Source organism: Astatotilapia calliptera, chromosome 7 (genome assembly GCF_900246225.1).
Source record: "Astatotilapia calliptera chromosome 7, fAstCal1.2, whole genome shotgun sequence".
Classification (NCBI taxonomy): domain Eukaryota; kingdom Metazoa; phylum Chordata; class Actinopteri; order Cichliformes; family Cichlidae; genus Astatotilapia; species Astatotilapia calliptera.
Window position 1 is genome coordinate 65,443,267 of NC_039308.1, and position 23,464 is coordinate 65,466,730.

General features: G+C 41.9%; 1 protein-coding gene across 6 annotated transcripts in view; it reads left to right on the plus strand.

Annotated features, from left to right (window-relative positions):
- fgd4a (FYVE, RhoGEF and PH domain containing 4a) overlaps window positions 1-23,464 on the plus strand; it is a 52,793-nt gene that overhangs the window by 19,107 nt on the left and 10,222 nt on the right. For 3 of the 6 annotated variants that reach the window (XM_026176657.1, XM_026176660.1, XM_026176659.1), the window contains exons 2-4: window positions 11,872-11,955; window positions 20,959-21,111; window positions 21,716-21,911. In XM_026176657.1, coding sequence (XP_026032442.1) covers window positions 11,872-11,955; window positions 20,959-21,111; window positions 21,716-21,911 — 433 coding nt within the window. Of the gene's footprint in view, window positions 1-7,519; window positions 7,943-11,871; window positions 11,956-20,958; window positions 21,112-21,715; window positions 21,912-21,946; window positions 22,418-23,464 lie in introns of those variants that run through there. The other 3 variants (XM_026176658.1, XM_026176661.1, XM_026176662.1) reach the window with 3 other exon arrangements.

Sequence of the window (23,464 nt, forward strand, 5' to 3'; positions counted from 1 at the left end):
GTGAGAGTGCTGATTAAACTGACCTGTAATGGCTTCTGCAGTAAATGGCCAGGCAGTAAACGAGAATACAATTATCTCTGTAGCACCGTGATTTCCTGAATGTGGTTCACGGACACACAGAATCCGCAGGAAGCACTACACACTGCGTATATTGAGGTCTGGATGTAGTTATTACTCTCTAGGCCTTTCAGTCACTAATTACTGTGTTGTTTAATAAGGCCCAGCCAGACTGTGTGTTTCAAGGTGTGTCTGAGACTAACAGCGTGAGCAGGTCATTTCATGGAAAACGTGAAAGTATTTAATTTTAATGGGTCTTCATGTCAGGCACTGGCTGTGAAGAAATTATACAAGACCTGAAAGAAAATGACATTAGTAAGACACATTGGGCAAAGGGAGATGAAAACAGGAGCGGACAGGAGAACAGAAAATGGGCCAGAAGCGCCGTGACTGCCAGTCTGAATTAATAAAGACACCACAAGAAGGAAGCTTACAACAAATACGGAAAAGTGCCCACGGTGCACAATGCTTTACCGTGGGTACTGAACACCCACAGTGCAATATTGTGTGTGCATCACACATTTCTTAATAGGGGGAACTGCCACGAGGAGGAAACTGTTTGTGAAAGCAAACAGTTCTCTATACGTGCGTCTGTAGCACTTAGCATGGCCAGAAGGTCATTTTGTCAGACAGCAATGATATTCTGAGAAGTGTTCTTTCTCAACGTGTCAACACTCCAGTCACCCCGACCACAACATATATCTGTCTGCTCTGCACTTTTCTGTAACTTCCGAGATCAAAGTGACAAGATGTCTAATACTGGCACATGTCGAGCTTCTGTTTGAGAGAAGCCTACCTCACGCCGATGGAAAGAGTCTGATCTCACCACGAATGCTTTTTTGTTTCACTCTTGGTCTTCAGTTGAAGGTTTTAATCCTGACGTGGTTCTTTAAGGGTTTGTGATGACATCTGAATTTATGGGATTATAAAACCAGCTCAGAATTTTTTGTGTGAGTGTGTGCATGTCATCAAGCTAAAAAAAAACCTGTTAGTTCCTGTATTTCAACTTTCACAAGAGGTTGAGGGATAATTTTGTGAGACTGAACTGTAAACATGAAAACCTTCCCTTTACTGTTAACTTTGAGCTTTTATCTCTAAAACTGTTCATATTTCCATTTGAACCCAAATTCCACAAAAACCAGTAATAAAAAGGCTTTTTAACAGACACTTTCCAAAACTAAAGTTACCTTCATTCTGGTTGGGTTGCGCACCAGTTCCTCTGACATCGTCTTATCACTCATTAGCTTACTATTCAAACGTGACAAGTGAAATCTCCCGCAGCAAGCTTAAACCTGTGATGCAGGTTGATTGCGCAGAGAATCGCTGATCATTATGCAAGTGCCTGTGTAAAAGCAGATGGATTTATGCAGGTATTTTAGTTCTGCAGAGCCAAATAAGACAGGTCAGGGTGAAGAAGGGACCACCAAAGAAAAGCCGATCACAAAACGGAAAAGATATGACAAATCAGGCTATGAGGCAAAAACAAAAGCGCAGCTTTTTTTGGTTTCATGGACAAAAGAATTTCTGTGGCTGGAATATGACGAGCTAAATAACATCATGTTCTGCCGGGTGTGTCTTGTTTCCCTCGATTTCTGAGTCGACAAGCACCTTTGTTACTGGGACCAGTAATTTTAAGAAAGACCCCATTAGAACCCATGAGAAATGCAAGAAATGCATTATTGCTCAGTCTGCAGTATCTTTCCCAGAACAAACGCCAATTGCAAAAAAACTACTAAAAATAAACCAAGCACAACAAGAAGTCCAGAAGAAACGCAGAAGAAAAAGTTGTTTAGAACAGCGCGATGTTGCAAAGAGTGAACTACCTTTGGCACAATGTAGCAGCCTTTGCAAACAAAGCAAATGATCTTGGTTCCACTTACCTCTTACCCGTGACTTCAGTGGAAATGTCAGATTCAGGATCTGACACAGACTGATCCATGTTCTACACAGTTCTTACAAGTTCATAGAAATTTCTGTTCAATTAGAACCAAATATTTGAGTTGATGATTGTATTCTTTTACAGTTGTTGTAATTTGTGTTTTAACAATTTTTTAAGTCAATCAAAAAATTGTCCTCTTTTTTTTCAGGCTACTTAAATTTATTTTGGGCTACCAAAAACTGAAGAGTGTCTGCCGGAAGGGCTACCAGAGATTTTGAAATTTTGCGAGCCCTGAAATTTTCTAATCTTTTTGTAACACGCTTCCTCTTGAGGCACCATAGACACTGATTTATTTGGCACGTCTATGAACTGAGTCACCCTTATTTTACCTCAAACCTGCATTTTGTGTCTCGCTGTCAGTCTGAAAGCTGCTGAAGTTGACAGCTGGATTTTTTTAAACCGCTATGTCAGGCTTCTACTTTCTTTACACAGAGATCAGTTCTTCATCAGCTCTCTCTTCAGATTGTCTTTCTTACGCCTTCCACCCAACCCCACCCTCCTCTTTCTTCACGGCGGGGGGTTGTTGCATGTCACACTCTCCACCTATATTGTGCTATAGCCACCAGCAGCAGGGGCGGCAGATGAGTATGGCCATTGGCTTCTTCCCCTCTCACCGGCCCTCCCCTTACCCGACACAATGGGTTCGCTTGTCCATGCAACACGCACAGGCATATGCAGAAACACATTCACACACACAGAGGGGGCTTTACTCTGGGGCTGAGTATCGCTTCCCCACCATATGCTCCGTCTCCGCTGGAATGTTATTATCCTCATTTGCTGTAGAGAGAGCGGAGCATGAGGTAAAAGAAGAAGGAAAGCGTGACTAGGTTAGGCTAAAGGGCGACTGGGTGTTGAAACGTATCTGTGTGAGGGAGAGAGAGAGAGAGAGAGACCGTGAAAAGGAAGGGAGGATGCAACCGATGCAGTGAGGCAGCAGTTTAACACCAGCCTCAACCTGCTACTGTGAGCGACAGAGCACAGGGAGAGGCACAAGGCACCTTTTTATTCTCACTGGACACAGCCTCCTCTAAGGTCAGTGTTTCTCTCTCTCTTTCTGTCTCTTTTATTTTTACCCTGGTTTACCAAGCAGCACCGGCACCCCGCATCCGTCGAGCTCACACTGTAGCCATAGGGCGGTAGGTTCACAGAGCTGACAGACAAAGTGTGTGTGGTTCATAACCACAGAGAGTATGAAATGCTGTTCTCTATTCTGCACACTTACACATTAAACGCCTGCTGAGGGTGATGGTTAACAATGGGAGGAGCACACATCACAAAAGACAAACCTGAGCTCTCACCACAGGATGCTGCTCTGGTGGGTGCTGTAGCTCAGTGTGTGTGTGTGTGTGTGTGCTATGACCTGTGTTAGCTGGAGAGGACTATTAATTTTCTTTAAGGCAGTGCCAACTGAGCCTCTTTAGACGTGCACACATATAAAGACTGTTAAAGTCTGTAAACGCTGCTTCCCATTTGAGCTGTGGGAAAATAGGTGAGGCAGTGTGTGTGTGGATTTTGTGTCACCTCGTACAAACACAGCTCTGATTTATAGTCGTCCTGTCTTGTCAGCTGTACTCTGATCCTATAAAAGTTTATGTAGTCTGAACTGCATGTAGTTCACTCTAAACTTCCTGAAAACAGCAAAGTCACAATAGCTTTTTAACCAATAAAACTGTTGGACTAAGGATGACACTCATGCTTTGACCTGAGTCGCCTCTCTTCATTCGTGTGCTGGGTGCTATCAGCGTTACTCTTTAGCTAACTGTCTTTACAGTTAAAACTATTAAAGTCGGCTACACCAAGCTACACTCTGAGCATGGCTGCCATTCCAGCCGAGAAGAGGCAGGGGGGTTGTCAAATCCTGTGCATTGATTGGTCTCTATACTAGCCGGGCTCTTCAGTGTGTCTGTGTGGTCCCAGTAAGAGGGATCCTCCAAGATCAACGAGTAAATCCAGGAGTTCATTTCATTCGTAACTCTTCTCCCTCTACTTGCATGTTATCTAAAATAGTAGACGCATTAAAACCGAGTTAGATCTTAACTCGTCAAAAGAAGAGAAGAGATATGTAATGTGACCAAAAATAGCACCAAACTGAAGAGAGCATTTTTGTTTTTGTTTTTTTAAGAGAAGTAAAAAAGAGGAAGGAGAATAACGAGCCGCGTCACAGTGAATAAAATGTGCATAACTCTACAAATATGGCTTACTTTGATCACGTTTGCGTGATCAAAGCTTGTTCTGGTCTCAAACTAAATGTGCTGTGTCACTGTCCTTGGGACGCAGTGCTACCTCTGCTGTAATAAAGCTGGTTGCCTTGTCATTTTATCCTCTTTTTGTGGAGCAGTTTGTCCTTCTGTTAAGACTCTTATGACACAAACCACAAACGCTGATGCTGTTTGACACTTTATTACAAAGCGTCAGGTTAGGTGTTGTGCGCTTGTGAATGCAGACGAGCAGAAAAGCAGGTGACCAAGCTCATTTGATCTGTGGGTTTAAAAATGGAGTGTGCAGAATGAGGAAGAAAGAGGAGGACAGAAAATTAGTAGCATAGTCAGCTTGGTTATAGAGGAAGTTAGTCACGTTAAATCTTATCCATTGCTTTCTATCTTTCTCTTTCTGCCTCGTTACAGCACCAGCCTTGGCTCTGGGCTCGGCTGCAGGCTTGCTTTCAGGATTGCAGGGGTTTTCTGTGCATTCCAAGTCTGTGCTGGGAATATGGGCTCTGCTGCCAATCAGAATGGCTCATTCATGCTGAGCACAATGATCCCGTTTGAGGCACAAGTCCTTACCCACGCTGTTTGATTGGCATTATATTCAGCATCTATTTACTTCATCCATTATGCATTGAGTCAGATCTGTTTGGCATTAATGATTCTCTCTTGTTTACTCTCTACTTGATGCATAAGAATAAAAAAAACTGAGACAAACAAAGATATTTAACGAATGAGGAAATTGTTTGGAGTATAGAACAGAAATGTGCAGATCTATAGAGCTGGGCACATTTGCTCCCAAAATATTGGCTAACAAAGAACAAGAAGAAAACTGCTGATGTTAGCTTGTCCCACACTTCATAGTAGATTCTAGTAGTAGTTGGTCACATTGTAACCTCACGACTTTATTTCCAGATTAAAATTAATCACGTCTATTGCATTACTGTGAGAAGCTCTGAACTGTTGCTGGCACGACCTTCCAGAAATGCCGTGTGCTGTCGCTCACCTTCTGTACACGGCATCCGTACAGTCTGTCGCCTCCGGCTGCTCGGTGCGTAAGAACAACAGGCACATTTCACTGATTTAATCGTCGTGAACTGAAGCCAGCATCAGAAGAGCAATAACAACTTAGTCGTTAGCGGCAGTTTGTGGGAATTTCTCATGTGGTTATTTTTGGATCTGGAGCTACAATTAGGTTCAGGAAGTCGTGAGATTTTTGCCAAAGTGTTGTAAATATAAATGGTTATTAATAGCAATCTTTTTTATAAAGGAGCGATTTGCAAGGAATTTAAACAGAGCTGCTTTAGTTGAAGAACTAGTTAAAGGACTCTGTGGCACAAACACTGAACTCACGCAAATAGTGTACGCACTATTGTATAGACATTTTTGCCTTTTTATACCCAGGCTGATATGCTGCACAGAGGTTTCCTCTTTCACAAATCTCCAGTTAATCTGTTGGACCCTTGAGATCCAGTTGATTTAGGCTCATCATGAAGAGCTTGTCGTAAATAAGCATTGTTGTTCATTTATGAACATACAGGTCTCCCAGGACTCGGTCAGGCATGGTAATGGGGCAGACATGCTATTGATTGGCACATTTGGGAGCTTCTGCCACACCAGCTGTGATCTTTCTGGGGGTTTTTTAAGGTAGACCTGCAGGTCATGTGGATGAAGGAGGAGATGACAAGAAAAATGAGATGACTGTGATGAGCAAGATGCTGTGAAAAAAGGCACACAGAGGAAAAGACTGTGGCATGTTGATGTTATCACAGACTGCAACAGTCAAGCTCTGCCTTAGGTCTCAGTGATTGTAGCGTACACTGCTGTTTGGATCTCAGCTATGTGCTCTCATAGCCCTCTGATACTAACTTTATTTTTCTTAGTATCCCTGGTTGTGGTAGAGCTACAGTATTTGGATCAGTTGTGGAACTTAGCGTCTGCCATCTGGCATGACAAACATGTTTAAATGGTCTGTTATAGTCATTCTTCTCCAGAGAATGATTATCCCTGCAACAGCAAACAGGAAGCCTATAGTTTCCATCTCTTCCTGTCTCTATGGGGCGGGGGGAAGGGTCCGTAGTGTTGTTCAGCTCGAGGATTGTAGCACATCCAGTCACCCAGTTGGCCTGCCCTCATTAGACATGGGCCGGAGAGCATGTTCAGATCATGCTTATCTTCACATGCTGGAGCTTTGTAGGGTGCCTGGTGGTAAACAAAGAGGCACAATGATGTGCAGATTTTATGAGGCAAGAAGTGTGGCATTTTGTAGCTGAAAACAAAGACTGTCACAGGTCTGTGATCTCAGCAAAAACAGCACAGGATACTGCTCACCATATAAAACAATCTGCATAGATAGCATCTAGCAGCCGAAGAGTCTGCGCTGAAAGAGAAGCTAAAAACAAGAGGGAATCCCAGCTTACAATCCCAGTATTGCAAATAGGTAACTGCTAAAGCAGTGAATGACGAAGATGAAACCAAGCCTGAACATGGATGATGCATTCTGCAGCTACTTTGCAGCTACTTTGTGTCAGGGGTAAATGAAAGCTCAACAAACTGGCATTAAATTCAGGTACCAGAAAAACCAGCTTATTCTTTTAAGTGTTATATGGACAACGAACTACGTCAATTTCCCACGTTTGCTCCGTGAGCTGGAGACGCAGGGTCTCATCTGGTTGTCTTGAATACACAAAACGCTTACAAGGCCTTTTAATTTTCACTCTATTATGCCTGCGACAGAAAGCCATCACTCTCTGGTAATTGTCCATAATGGAAGAACGAGATTGAACAGAGGCAGACGCATCTGGTCTCTTTCAGTAGCCTCTGAGTCAAGCAAGAAAAGCTCGCACACATTTTATCACCACCGTGAACATACGATTAAAGGGGTGTGACTTGGCATGCTAATACATTCACGCTTTTCCATTATTTATGAGTTACATCTGAATAGCAGTTATCTCAATCTAGGGCAGCCTTGCATATTAAACTTAGCTTACTTTGCTTTCTTTGTGTCTTTTTGGTGGATTTTCTTTTGAATAATAATCTCTTTATCTCACCATTATAGAATTACATCAGCAGCATCCTCTCTTTACACTTATTTATATCAGGACTGAGACTAGGTTAAGGTTCAGCTCCGTGCAGTCAGTTTAAGGTGAATAACATTTTAGAGAAATTAGCAGGGTGGATCAAATGTTCATTATAATGTAAAATGGGTTAAATAATGGGTTTTAAAACAATTTTGCATGACCACAGATGACTAAATGTGAACTGTTACAGTTGGTTAATTTTTATCTCTCACTTCTCCATATCATAGTCACTCCTTTTTCCACCTTTCTTCACCAGTGATTTATTGCATTTCTTTAACTCCTCCTTTGCTTTTTCCTGCCTTCTCACTTTCTCCTCCCTCCTCGCCAGCTCTCAAAGCATTCTAAGGGAGTCATGAAAGTGACCGTGAATAAATATCTTGTAGGGCGACCTGTCCCTCCTCCCTTCCTGCAATTGTCTGCTTCACCAGGTGACTCTAGTTTCCAGGGAACCGGTTTGTGCAGTGATACAGAGACTCCAAAGCTCTCACGGGTACACACACACGAGCTTACCAGCCAAGAAGGAAACGTGTGTGTGAAGAACGGACTGTAATTTCTCATAAATATGGATACTCCTGAATGGAAAAGACACTATAGGATTGATAACCATTCTGTGTTTACCCGGCCGGGGAAAACACAACTCTTTTTGGGAGGAGTGCTGGCAGGTAGTGTAAAAAATTTACTTTTTGTTTTTTTGTCATATTTTCAGACACGCAAAATAAATAAAGGGTCTAAAAATGAAAAAGTGTTGTTGAACTACGGATTAAAAAAAGCTCTAGAGGAAGCGCTGCCTTTACCACAGAAACCCAAACACACAGGTGACTGTTAGATAAGCGAGTGTGAGAACAGTCACCTAAGAAACATTTTAGACACACAGCCTGCCTGTCAAGGGAAATTATGCAAGAACTTTTTCAATGATCTTTCAGAGCTTTCGTGTGAATGGTGAAGCAGTGGCATTTATTTCTTGCTCATAATCTTACCTGGTGCTGCAGAGCTTTAAATGTTTGTTGTGCTGTAATCGGAGAGGTGTAGCACACAAGAATGAACTTGTGGCAGATTTTTTCAGCTACACCATATTTGTCAGCAGCATCAGTTAACTTTGCTGTTCTTGCAATAATGTTTAAAGATGGAGAAAGATAGAATACCCTCATTTTTAGTTAAGCATTTTTTAAACCATCTATAGTTTATAACACATGTCCTTATGTGAATTATACAACTGCAACCTACAGTGTTGAAGGCTGGCGAAAACACAGGTGGTGACTGTGTTTTCAGTTTGACTGCTGGTCAGACTTGGGTTGGAGCTCATTTGGTGTTTTCAGTCACAGACGTCTATCAGAGTTCTTGTGCTGCTCTACAGCAAGTAAACGTAAGCACCACAAACCAAAGGACTGACCTGATAAAAGATTTGTTTGCACCACTTTTTGATCGTTAGATACGACATGTCGCATACGCAGATGCACATTTCTGAAGTTCAGATAAATGCCACGACTCACTGACCATTCACTCTGAGCAAAGGTTACTGTAGCTGTCAAGGACGAGGTGCCAATATGGTAGCATTAAAGTTTGGTAGCGCAGAGAGCTGCTTAGAACATAACCCTTTAAATTTTCTTTTTATTTACTTCGACTGCCAAGAGAACAATTTGTAGCAGTTTGCCACCTATGTTGTTGAACATCAAAGGCACAACTGTGATTCCATGTAACTGTAAAACAATCAAAATGTGTCAGTAGCAGTATTTACTCCCTCACACCTGTGTAGTTTATGTTTAACTGGCAGCTTTCTTCCAAGAACCACAGACGAGGTCTGCTCAGCGTTCTCACTTCCTCAATCAGTAATTTTAATAAATGCCTGAGTTCCTGTTATTGTAAATCTGATTCCTTCTCACTGGCCAATTCTCTTTCTCAGCTCCTCTCAGTAAACTTGTCGTTATCGCTGCCGTAACAGGAGACTATAAATATGACTTCTGGTTTCATTGTCACTATTGAGACTTTATGGCGACTCTCATCCCACATCACTTCCCAGATCCTACCTGGCCAGTGACCAGTGTTCACTTTGTGTGTGGATTGTGCTGTCTCCGGGTCTCTGAGGTTATCAGTTGTGTTATGCTCGGACTTCTAACAAAAAGATCATCACATAAAAACAAAAACAACAGGATGTTAATGAACAGGGAGGGGAAGTTTTAGTGTCAGGCCAATTGCATGATGAGTACGTCAGTAGAAGGGCTGGTACACTTTCCTCCATCAGTCATCAGCCACATCTCAGAAAGCTATTTCTCTGACCTTTGTGGCTGCGTGTAGTCGCCAAAGTGTGAAGCATTTTCTCTGTTGAGTTTATTCTCAGTATTGACATCAGAACACATCCCCCCACTTAAGGAAACAATGGGCACGCAGTGACTCTGGTCACACGGCTAAGAGCTGGCCGGAGGAGAGGCCTCCATAGGCCGACTCTGTAGAGAAGATGTGTACATAATGCTTTTCATAAGCTGCTTACATTTGTTATATTTTCAGTAGGGAACTCGACTGGGGTTTAACTTGTATACTGTTAAGTAAGTTGTGTGTGTGTGTGTGTGTGTGTGTGTGTGTGTGTGTGTGTGTGTGTGTGTGTGTGTGTGTCTTTGAACAGCAGGCAGGCCTGTCATGAGGAGTCCAGATGGTGGGTGGAGAAAGCCCTCCTTTAATCCATGCGCCAGGATATTATACCCCCCTTCACTCTCTCTCCCTCACACACACACACACACACACACACACACACACACACACACACACACACACACACCGTCATCTGTATTTCCACCGTTTGCACGACCCCCCATTGAGCTACTCTACTATTGGTTTACGTACCATTATCCACGCTCCATTATGTCAGCTCGGTCCACTCGCTGCTGTGTTGTATATCCTGACTGACGCAGCACTAAATGCTTGTACAGAATTGAGTTTGAGAAACGATAAGCGAGGCATGAACGTTGTAATACAATTCAATTCACTTGAGTAAGAGGACTCATTATGTTACCCTGTCATGTATTTTGGAGGGATATGATTTCTTTTATTTTTTTAATCTGTGTAGTTTCCTGACAGGCTGAAAACATTGCAGGATGATGTCAACACCGTTTTTTTCAACTGAAATGAAATAGAAGATGATTTACCACAAAACTATAACCTGTTCATAAGTGTAGATTGCCTTCTTTGCCTTCTTTTGTCTTCTTAGTCTCGCAGGTCAGAAGTGACCACAATTGAAAAGGGTTGAGTGCTAAGCCTTACTTAGCAAGATGCATCCATTAACAATATGATTGCAGCTGATAATGAATTAATTAAATGCACAACAAGTCATATTATAATGACAGTTGCTTTAAAAATTCTCCGATTTATTATCTTGCCCACAAACATTGGTGAGATAATCATTTTAAACAGGCAAGTTTTATAAATACTATATTAACACCCATACTGCTCAATAAAGGGATAACTTTTCCCCAGGTTGTTATTATGTTAGTGCTTCTGTAGCTTTATTTTAACAGTGGTGTCATTCAAGGAAATGCAGTTTTCTCCACAACCTCTGAGCAAACATGCAGTTCTTTTAATTCCCAAATGTTTAAAATCATTATCAGTTTGTTGCATGCTGATGGTACGTGACTTGTTTTCAATCAGTCAAATTGTTCCGCTGTAGTGCCGTTTACAAAATACACACTGATGCTTTCTTTTTAGTATTTCTCAAAAACATTTCTCGAAAGAATGCGGAACAACAAACCCGACTGATTGGCTTCATTTCTGTGTGGTTAATGTTGACACATAGGTGAAGCTGGAGGTGGCTGGAGGGTTGAATATTGTACGATTTTCATTGAGAGTTACCTGGATAGGCAAGATTAGGAACGAGTCGATCGGGAGGAAAACCCAGGTTGGACAAAGTTAGGGAGGCGGGGCTTAGCTGGTCTGGATGTGCAGAAAGACCACAGTGAAAATTTAATGATGTAGTGAAAGAGGAGGTTGGTGTGACAGAACAGGGTGCCTGTAGAGGCGATGATTACATCTGACTGAGGGCATAGGTTTGTGCTACTCTGTGTGTGTGTGTGTGTGTGTGTGTGTGTGTGTGTGTGTGTGTGTGTGTGTGTGTGTGTGTGTGTGTGTGTGTGTGTGTGTGGAGGCTTTGGAACGCTCACGAGGTCTTCATTGTTTTTACGACTAGCTATTTTCTCTTTAATCTTTTATGTGCATATTAAACGGCTGTTTTGAAAGAGCGTTTGCTCTCCCTGCTGACGATGGCCTACATATCACAGACAGACTAATTAGGGTTTCTCTCTCCAAGGGCTTATATACTCCCTTTCATTCTCAAAACAAACATGAGTGTACTCCAGATCTTGATAAATGCAGCTACCACAACAGTGCTTCAGATCTCACAATCTCTCCTGTTCATTGTATAAGTTTATTGGGGGCGGGGTTTGATCTGAGTTGGTGGACCTTTTACATAAAATCTGGGGAAGCCTCAAACTGTTTAAAGCTTCTGTCTGATATGCAGGTCAACCTTTAAAATAGCCTCTTAATCTACACAAATTCTGTCAACTTATTTTTATTCTAAATCTTGAAATCTGCGCATATTGTGTTGTAGAGAGGAAGGGCAAAGCTACCTGTTTCCAGTCGGAGAACACTGAAGAGCAGACCTGTGTGGCGGTGAAGATCGAACAGTCCATAGGTAGGTTGCATCACCTCCATTTATCTTTACGGTCTTTCTCTCAAGTGCTTGCACGCAGACTTTTTGAAAAACTCTTTAGATGTGTTATTATTCATATCTTAGTCTCCCATTTTTCGTCCACTTTGTGCATCATCTTGATTTTCATTGCCATGTTCACATGTCCATCGTCTCTTTTCAATCAACACCTCTGATTTACACACATTTGCATTCAAAATCAATAGAATGCATGGATTTTTCAGCTTTGCCAGACCTTCTGGATCAGAGTAAAATCAGTTAACATGCACAGTGAGGACAGAGGATGATACTGTGAAGGACACTATGAACACGCCTTCCTGTGACTCTCTGCTATGCAGGGGTGTGAAAAACGCTGCGGGTCGCTGCTCTATTTTTATATCAAACTCGTGTGTGCGCTCACGCTCGCAAACATGCTTGTGTCTCATGGTCTGCTTCTTTTGATGAATGGGCGCTTACCTCTGGCCCTCTGTGTCTTCCTATTCTTCATTTTCCTCGTTTTCTCTTCTTTCTAGTTCACGCCTGTAAGTCCCTCTCCTTTTTGCACCTGGGTTTTCATCCGTGTCTCTTTCTTTCTTTGTTATATTATCTAGTCTTTCGAAGCAGACTCGTGGGGTAATCTCACAACGGCCCTCAGATTAGAGGATGATGCAAGCTTAATCTGAAGAAAGTCCGGGCAGTTGAAAGCCCCCCACCCAACTCCAAGGTCACAGGACTGGCTGTAATTGTTACGTGTCATTCTGTCTGTCATGTTCTCTCACACGGTGTGCGTTAGCATGATTGGATCATTCAAAGCCTCGTCTGTAAAAGTGGAGCCAAACGTGCACAGCAACAACGCACTCTCAAGCTGACTGGTTGAGGTAGTGCTATTTGGAGTGTGTGCGTACATGTGTGCATGTATGTTTGTGGCTTTGAAGCAGTTTGTGTGACTTTGTCTCAAAAGCTTTCGTTTCACAGCTCAGTTTTTCATCAAATAAATGTAACCATAACGATCATGCAGAACGCCTTTGTCCTTACAAAGGATGTTTACATGCACTAAGTAACCAGGGTATGCTTGTCTCACTGACTCTTTGAAACCAAGTAAACAAAAGGAGATGTTTCCTTCCAATTTGTACACTGATCAGCCTAATATAGTGAAAGTTGTCCTGTTGTGTTGCCAAAACAGCTGTGACCTAAGACACAGGACCTGTTCTCAACAAGGTGCTGGCTCGTTGGATTGGCATGTGGGGAATTTAAGACCAGGTAACAACTTCAGGTAATTTTCCTCCAGCCATTCAAGCCACATTTTTTGCAGTGCAGAGGAGCTTTGTCATGGTGATAACAAGGGAAGATGTGTTTCTGCTGCAGAAATGTTTAGGTGGGCGGTATGTATCAAAGTAACATCCACACGAATGCCTGAACCAAAAGGTTCCCAACAGACAAGTTTTTTGGAGTTTTATTGTTGTGGCTCATCACTGGATGCTTTTGTTTCTTGCTTGGAGGGATTTGCATACGTGACTGACAGGATGGATAGTGGATGAGACAGGTTCTTGAGCAAAATAATTATATTGAAAGTCGCGCTAAAATAAAAAATACAGTCGCATTTATCACTGAAATATTTGTGCAAACCTCAAAAAAATCACCAGGACTCCATATTAAACATCACAAAACATATCAGGGTGGAAATTTAAAGCGAGAAAACTTTCAATTGTTAATAAAAAAATATATATTTCTGAGTAGTCACAGCATTCATTAAAAAACCACCAACTTTGTTTTTTCTCAGTTTTCTACAAAACGTACAAAAGTAAAAAAAACAAACAAACAAAGTAAGGTGAGCATGATGGGAGTTGTGGTTTGCAGTCTTGTAAAGACAGATAATTTAACAGGAGTTGAATTTATACTGGTCCAACTAGTTTATTAATGAAGGAACAAAATAATGCTCATCACTCCCTGCAGTGCTGCTCTGCAGTGCGTTTACATGTCGCAGTAAGCAAGACCTCAAGACTTGTTTCTGTCAGAGGTGTCATCGTGACTTAAATTAAAGCTTCCTGTGTTGTTGTTGTTTGTTGGGTTTTTTTATCTGAAACCATGTGATGGTTCAAAGCTGATACATAGCAACGTAGATCAGACCAAGACCTTTCCACCACATAGACACCAGGGAGCAGCTGTGCAGCACACGTTAGATGCAGAACATGGAGAAGACTGAGTTGCACTTCCCAGTGGAGACTTCTGTAAAAGGTACATTTAGTTTATTCCCATAATTCCTTTTGTGATGCTCTTGCTTCATTTTAATGTAGCCTCATTTTGATATTTCACGATTAATCGGGAAGATTTGGTTTGTGTTTGTGTCGTTGCGTCAAAGTTTTTACCATTTTATATGTTAGCATAAATAACAGGGCTCAGGAGGACGAGCTGATTTAAATAAAAAATTTATTTTGGGGGCTTCGATTAGATTTGAGGATGACAGAACTGCAGTGAAGCTGTTTAGGCTGCTTTTTCTGTGGTGGCTGTCAATCATTGATCAGGTGCTTCACTAATAAGAGACGCTGATGGAGGAAGAAGTGCTGTGGCAAACAAGTTTGTCCTCTGCTAGTGGTCCTGTTTCGCTTTCTGCTGTTTGCTTCATTGTGTGATTGTAACAAATGGGTTTCACAAGTGAGAGGAAGCTGGAAAACCCTTCAGTGTACCTGAGAATTGCAGGATAATTTATTATTCCATAACTTTAAACTACATTTATTTCTATTCTCCGAAATTTGTTATTTTTCTGGAAAAATGTTGCTCTGACAGGCATTTGTGTCTGTTCTCTTTCTTTCTATGGATTTGAACCTTTTAAGGTCTAAAGGTGCAGTTCCTGTGAGCTTAAAGGTACAGAGTTCATTTGAAGGTGTCTTTGTTTGCGCGCGTGTGTGCGTGCAACTCTCGGTTTGTGCGAATCAGTACTTTTTAAAAGCCACTTAAATAAGGGGTGTGTGAGCGAGAGTGAAGGAGGAGTCTTTTGCTGCCCTGTAAATCTCCCTCCTGAGCTGAGTCATTCTCAACAGCACCGCCTGGGAAGATTACACGGATGCTAAACTTTCAGCTCTTCTGGGATACACACACACACACACACTCAAACACACAACAGTAGAGATCGACATTGCAGCTGTTTTCCGGTCTATCTCAAACACAGGGTGAGTTCATTCACTGGGATTTTGTTTTTTCCAAGCTTGGCAGAATAGTTCATCCTTGGATTGTCTCTGCTGAGTCTAGAGTGTAGTTATCGAGATACAGTTTTCTTCTCACGTTTTGTGTCATCTGCTTTGTTCAGTTTGCGGTGTTAAATAAAATTGTGTGATCACACTTTAGTGACAGCAGTCTTTCATGTTTTCATGCCCATGCTGCTCTTTTATCTTTTACGGGAGTGTTGCAGTGTTTACACTCCAAACTGTCTGAGCCTTTCATACAAATAACATAGGAGTGGCCTACAAACGCACTTTACACATAAATTTGCAGTTGCAAACTTCATCATAGCCACGTAAGGACTGAAGCTTGACAGATGTTTCTAAAGGCTGCTGTTCACCTCAACTCGTTTTTTATCCTCATTCTTCCCTCATGTTCCTTGACTTTGGTGTGACTGTGTGGAAGCCCAAACTGTCTTTTAAATGCCACAGAGTTTACAAAGATGAAGCAGAATATATCAAAATAAAAAATACTCAGAATTTCCTTGTTGATCACAAGGAAATTCTGTCACACCCTTGCGGTAACGGCAGAAGACGAAGCCTCAGTTTCAAGCTATGTCAACCACTCCTCTGCTTGCGCACAGTCGGGTGTGCCTTTTGTTTTTCACCTCGAGCTCTCACACCTAAGTATCAGGATATATTTTGCCTCAAGAGAGCCAAAAAGAACATGACACACAAGAAGAGACGCGGAAAACATAAAAGTCAGGTCCGACAGGTGTGCTGTCAGGTGACAGTTCTCAAACAAGGTGGAGTCAGGAGGTACAAATATCTTGAACATTCACATAAGAACAATTAGGTCAGATGCCTACCTGTAAATAAGCAAGATGTACGTTTTCTCTGTAAAAACCTTTAAAAAGAAAAACTAGAAAAGCGGCTCATCTTTGCTGTATTAACATTCCCGTGTTGATTCCCTGGGAGCAGCTTTTAGTCTTGATACAGCGGCATGGTTACAGAGGTTTGTGACTTCTGCAGCTGCGCTCTAAAGTTGAAATTTGAGGTTTTGAGTTAAACATTTGTTGTATGGTGAAACTTTGTACCAACTGGCACCTTTGATAATCCATCATCTTCTCAGTTTTCATTCATGCCTGCAAACCTGATGTCATGCCCATTAGCCTCGACTACAGTCTGTATTTCGACTTGTTATCCTTCTAAACTAAGAGGGTGAAAATATACCTTTGGTATCATCTGCCATCATGGCCGTGTTGGCATGGTGATTTTGGTACCTGTGATCTGTATGTCTTTTTTATCATTTATGTCCAGTGTTTCCTCAAATCTTGTATTGAGTGTTGTAAGTCTACTTGAAACATTATTAAGACAAAAAAAAATTTAATAAAACAAATCATTGTGACAACAACAAACTGGAAGAATGTAGTGTGCCTGGAGCTATTTTGGGAATTAGTTTGGATTTCACTATTTTCGGACTTTGCTAGTTTTCTTGTTGCAGAGTAAGATACTTGTGCTGAAGAGATGGATTTTTTTCAATGTGTAGTAAACTTAATTCACCCATTTTAACAAATCACTGCTGGGATTTTCCACAGTTAATCTAATGTTGGGGAACCAGTTCTGATATAAGCTCCATCAGAGGGTAGTGTCACACTGTGAAGAAAGGTGCTGTTACTGGGGAAACTTCTGAAATCAAGGATTTGTTGTACTTTGTAAAACCAGAAAGTTTTCTCCGCTCTACCTCTCATGTGTACTTACCCTTTGCATGAGCATTTGTTAAGTCTTCTTCCGGCTCTGTAGCTTTGAATTTATTAATATTGGTCCTTTGGGCTCCGTGGAGTATGCAGTGAAATTTTACATTTTCACAAGGTAAAAGGATAGTTACCATGGTTACAAGCCTCACAATCCTGCAACAAAGAAAAAAGTCAAGTCTCGGTTTGACTAGTCAAGTCTTCACTTCCTGGATTGGAGTAGTGATCCAGCAGTGTTTTCAGTTTCTAGTAAAAGTAGATTATCTGTTTACTGTAAAAGCACAACAGAACTGAGTGGCAGGAAATTTCTTGCCAAAACACAAAAGTTATGAAAAGAAGGTAGAGTTCGTCCTTCCTTTCTGTGCAACACATTTAAGTTGTATTTTGTGTTCGCATCCACCCGATCCATCTCATACTCCAGACAGCAGACCGCCTCCTTCTCCGTCACACAGATGAGGATTAGAATCAAAGTGTTTTCGCAGCACGCTGTCTGGCTGCTTCTAATTTACTGCACATGGCTGTCTGTTGTGCCAAGACAGTTTTAATGAGATGGTGCCAGAATGAGTGCGTTACCAGGAGCGGGACTTTCTTCCCAAACACTGTAGTTTTGAAAAAACTTCCTTTTCAGTGTAACGGCTCTGGTTGCGTTTCCTTAATCTACTGATCAAGATAAGAGGTTAAAAATAAATGATGTGACATAAAATCTCGACATCTAATCTTCTTCTACATAACTGACAGCAAAACATCGAAGCATTTTCAGATCTATATCTTTGTTTACATCTCTCTTGTCTTGACACAGCCTACAGATATATTAAGTGTTGCTATTCAGGTTAAAGGCTGCAATATAAAGGTGATTCAGACGTGAGCCGCTGTGTTTGACGTGGTTACTGACAACCCCAGAAAGCAAAGCTGGGCTGTGGACACTGGACCTCCTGTACTCAGGAGTCAGGATAAATGCCACATGCGAAATGCAATTTGCAGGCAGACTTCGTTTTAGAACATGTACTTATAATGTGGTGCATAATGTTTTGCAAGATGTTTTTTATGACCTCTAATGTGGCTGAGAGTGGAAGTCAGGCACCTAATCATGAAAAATTCCTGCGGCCTGCCTTCATAACTGATTGGTATTTTTTGGGGCCATGTTTAGAAAGAAAGCCCTCCCAAACACAGCGTGGGACCGCTTCCAGTCAGACAGTTGCCAGACTTGTTGTCTTTAATTACGGTCCACCCTTTAAAATAGAAATTGTGACTGTATGATTTTGTGGTTACTCTTTTTCTCTTTCCCTTTAAGATTGGTAAGATAAAGATTACTCTAGTAAAGACAAATCTGGGGCTCCAGGAACCAAGTTGGCACATAGTAACAACGTTTTTGTAAACAAGCTGCATTTGGAGAGGTACTCCAAAGTATATAGTACATTAAGCTCTCACTCAAAGACCAGGTTACTTACCCTAAGGATACAAACAACACTTATTTCCATCATCAGCTTATCAACTATGTACTGTATGTCTGATTAATCAAATGTAGTTATAACATAGAAAAAAAGATGAACTTATATCTTTTTGCTTGAAAATTGGTGCAGCTGCAAGCCCCTGTGCAACCCACCTCCAACCCATCTCCTCCTTTTCATGTTTTTTGTGTCTTAATCAGTATCATGATTGTCATCGCTGACATCTACCTTATTCAGTGCTGTCTCCTGGCTGTCGTTCTGTCCACCTCAGACTTTGCATATACAACAGAACCCAGTATCCCAGAACCGAGCCATCCCAATACAGCCAACACCCAGGTCAACAGGTATACCTGTTCAGTTGCTTGTCAATGCAAATATCTAATCAGCCGATCCCATGGCAGCTTCTCAAAAGATTTAGACCTGCTGAAGTTTAAACCCAGCATCAGAGTGGGGATGAGAGATGACTTCAGTGACGTTGACTGCAGCATGGCTGTCAGAGGGGCTGGTCTGAGTATTTAAGAAACTGGGATTTTCCCACACATCCATCTCTGGAGTTTAGAGAGAATAGTATGAAAAAAGGGAAACTGCCCAGTGAGTAGCAGTTCTCTGCACGAAAATGGCTTGTTGATATATCAGAGGTCAAAGGAGAATGATTCGAGCTGATAGGAACACAAGAGTAACTCAAATACCCACTAATTACAGTAAAGGTATGCAGAAACGGTGGGGTCACAACATGGATCCATCTTACCATACACCAGCGGTTTAAGCTGGTGGCAGTGGTGTAATGTGTGGGAGAGATTTTCTTGGCACACTACCAGCCAAGCATTGTTTAAACACTACATCCTGAGTGTTGTTGCCGGCCACATCAATCCCTTTCTGACTACAGTGTTCCTATCTGTTGATGGCTACTTCCAGCAGGATAATGCACCGTGTGGCAAAGCTCAGAAAATCTCAAACTGGTTGCTTGAACGTGACGATTAGCTTACTGCACTCCAATGGCTTCCACAGTCACCACACATCACTTTTGGGATGTGACAAAGATTCATATCATGGATGCACAGCCGACATGCACTTACAGGCAGTTGATCAGCACAACCTCATGATGCCATCATCTGTGAGGAATGTTTTCAGCACATTGTTGACTCTATACCACAAACAATCCCATCCAATCAAGCCCTAGCAGGGTGTTCTTAATAAAATGTCCAGTGACTGTGTGTTCTTAGATATAGTAATTTTCAGTTTATCTTTTGCTCTCTTCATTGGCTGATCATTACAGCCACTTTACTTTACGTGTGTGATTATTCGAGTGGCAGATATATTTCTAAAAAAGAGAAATATATCTTTATCTATTTTTAGACATGATGGGACTGAGTCTGTAAAGAAATGAAGGTCCTTACTCAATGATTCATTTCAAAGATGAAACATTTCTCTGTGCATGTTAGCATCCCTGAGTGCCAGAAACATGAAGTCCCTTCTTCACTTTCGGTAATAACAGACTGACCGAAACCAGAACAAGCACAAATTATAAGAAGTCCACTGTTTTTGTTGTTTTCAGGTAAAGCAGGCATCCTTGGATGTGCTTAACTCTACAACTTCTGGACTAGATTGTAGTTTACCAGTGTCAAAGCTATATGGAAGCTACATCCAAGCTATACATCAGCTGGTTTGCCTTTGCTAAATCACACACACCCGTTAAATGGCAACGTTAAATGGAAGCTAATGTACTAATAGCTTATAGAATAATGAGGGTCTTCACTCTCTCAGCAGTGTAACTCCATGTTTGGACATTTGCTTTAACAGGCTTCATACTTTTTACTGACGTGTGTGTGTGTGTGTGTGTGTGTGTGTGTGTGTGTGTGTGTGTGTGTGTGTGTGTGTGTGTGTGTGTGTGTGTGTGTGTGTGTGTGTGTGTGTGCTTGGCGAGGTTAGAGAGAGGTCGAGTTAGGCTACTGTAAACACTGCCAGTCTGTGTCGCCTGCTCCATTAAGTCGGTCTGCCAGCTCTATCTAAACACTGATGCTGCGCCATCTGTGGCCAGCTGGTTGGGTAAAAAGTCTCACTGGTGCTGATCATCAGCTGGATGATTAACTGGGATAATCAACTGAAGTGTATGACACCCTCTAATGTGTGGTCTTCAGCTGTTTATGGCACTTAATATATGATGGGAATGATTTTTTCCTTTACAGGGCGAATTGGAGGAGAATATGTTTGCACATCTGTTTCTGGAATGGCACGTTGGTTTTTCAGGCCACCTGCAATACTGAATAAAACAAGACAGAGGTTGTTGTGAAAATTAAGGTGTAAAATAAAAGTTCTGACTCAGATATTATATTTCAAAATAATCCATTCTTAATAAGAAACATGTGTTTTAGCATAGTTCACCTTTGAAAGTAGTTGATGTAAAACATTGCACCGACGTAAGTCATGTACTACCACAGAGTGACGGCTTCAAATGTCACTGCAGGATGAGTGGGGCATATATCAGTGTCACCTATCGTAAATATTAGTCATGCCGATAATGCCTGTAGTGATAAAACAGTTAAATACGTATGCTTTTGGTTTCTTCACTCTCACTTCTTTGTATAAAAATGGTTTTGATTCCATTATCGATTTTGTTTTTAAGCTTGTGCGCCCTCTCTTTGTGTCCTTTAGCTCTAGGCAGCAGCCCAGGGTCAGAACGCAGCGAATTGCCGAGTGTGCAGGCGTGTCTGAATCGGGTGACTGCAAGGACGACCGACAAGAGCCGGGGAGGGGTCAATGGAAGAGTCCCTGGCGGCAGGCCTCGGCTGCAGTCTAAACCACCAGGTACATAATAGCATGTGGGAAAAAATTCAGCCAGACGCCACAAAGTGAGAATCTTAGGAGACACAAATTATTATAGCATTTCGGTGTCTGATTCACAACATGTGGTCTCAGTGACCTTTCTACTGCTGTTTTTCACTTCGTCTTTGTTTACTCTGTAAATCTGCAGAAAAACACTGAATGAATCAGTGCTTATGGACGCTGTTTGACACTGTTAACATCCACGAAATGGTCAAACCAGAAGAAGAGTTATGTAAGCTGGCTTGGGTTCAGTGAACCGAGAGACTCGTTCCTCTTGTGTTTGCGTTGGGTAAATCATTCTACACAGATAATGCAGGGAACAGAGCTCCATTCTTCCTGCTGCTGTAAGTCAGGCAGGATATTTAGTTGCAAAGCCATGCGCAGTTAGTTTTTGCCAAGCCCGATTATTTCTTTATTACATTTAGGACGTTTATTACAGTTCAGTGTCCTACAGGTGGTGTCACTTGTGACAGCTGATGCTGCCACCTTCAGCTTCAAACTGAGATTGCAGTAAGAAAATGAATTGAAGCTGTGATTAGTATTCAGGACATTTCTCATGTTGTAAATTCCTCTGTTTTATATCCAGTGCCTCCAAAGCCACTGCACCTCCAAAGCCCAGTGACAGATATCCCATCCCCATTGGGCCACATCCAGAAACCCCCACTTATAAGCAGGATGGAGGACGGAAGTGGAGGAGGAAAAACGGGGGCTGTCAGCCGGGAGAGACCCAGAGAGAAACCCTCCAAAGTCTTAGACCTGATCAGCCGCTTTGAGGAGAACAGGTTCGGCCTCTTAACTTTCTCTGCCTCGATATCTGCAGAAATGAGCAGTTACTTGATCCGTGGATGAATTGCTCATTCTGTTATTTTCCTAATAATGTTTAGGAAATGTAAGCCTCTGTTATTGCTTTTGCTGATTTAAAACTCCGTCACAATGTGTGATTGAATTAGCAGCTTTTGCCTTGATGTGGTTGAAAGATTTCATCTTTGTAACTTCTTGGCTTTTGTAATAAATCTCTGGCTTGTTGTAATCACAGTGACAGAAATTGGTCTTTCCCAACTTTTCTACACCAACTATTTCAAGGATAAAAAAGCAGAAGTTTCAAAGTTTTCAGCCGCGACTCATTGATTGTACGTCGGACGAGAGTCATTAGAGAGAGTAAGTGGAGATTAGTCTGTGGCTGCTGAGCCAAGTGTTAGCAAGGGGATGAAAGGAGATTTGTACAGGCGAGGGGAAACACGGGTCCACATTTGTGGGACAGAACTCGGTGCTGCGAGAGGAGGATGAGGTAGGAAATCTTTGACGAATGTGTATACTTTGATATTGTTGCCTCATAGTTAAATTGTGAGTTAGATTCTGTAAGATTTTTCCAGTGTTGATCTGTGTCTAACTTGTTGTGCTTTACTCGTGCAAGTTTGCACTGTAGCTGCAGCCTTGTGTCTCTGAGGGAGGCCCATTGCAAGCGGTGAGAGGCACAACAATGGTGCCCTTGTCTGTTCGTACAGTTGCACCCCTAAAATATGCAATCTGCAGCAGTAGCAGCCCACTAAAATCTGTCTCATCTCTGGCCTGGATCTCTAAAAATCTCCCGGGTCTACAGGCTTTCTTTGCACCTTTCATCGCATTTTCTGGTGTGAAATGAGGTTAATCAGAGGAATCTGGTGCATCTATTTCATTCAGCCACTCCTGGGCAGTGAGGATTATCCCTCCAGTGGCCCTGGAGCTCAAAGAAGAGAAACGCTTCACACAGATTCTGTGAACAGAATTAACCTACTAATGTACTAATCTGGTTCACAAGGTTTGGCTGCCTTAAAGGCAGCTAGGCGACGACCACACTGCAACTGAAGCTGCTCTTAATTCGTGTCTGGTTGAGCCTGTTTTGAAACACTGTCATGTCCTGGAACACTTGCTGTGCTATTTGTGTGGAAGGAGGAAGTGATGTGTGCACCTACAAAGTGATGCGGCTGTATTGTTTCTGAATACTGTATTAAATAGTATGTCGCCCACTAGTTGTGGTACTGTCAGTCTTACTCTGAGTGGTGAAAAGATAGTTTCATGTTCCCACACCACAGGTGGGTGACGGCCCCCGACACATTCATCTGTCGGGTGTTTCACCAGCTGTTTGTTCTTCCTCTATTTATTGATACTTCCTGTTTCTACTGGGCAGGGAGAAAAAAGTCATCTGTTGGTTGATTGTTTTTTGCATCGGTAAACGTTAGATTCCAGATATAGACATGGTAACTTTTTTTAATCTGCTAACAGTTTTGCCTTTAATGTACTGTACTGAGTTCAGATAATCTTAGCTGAGACACAGTGGCTACTGTTGCTGCTTCTT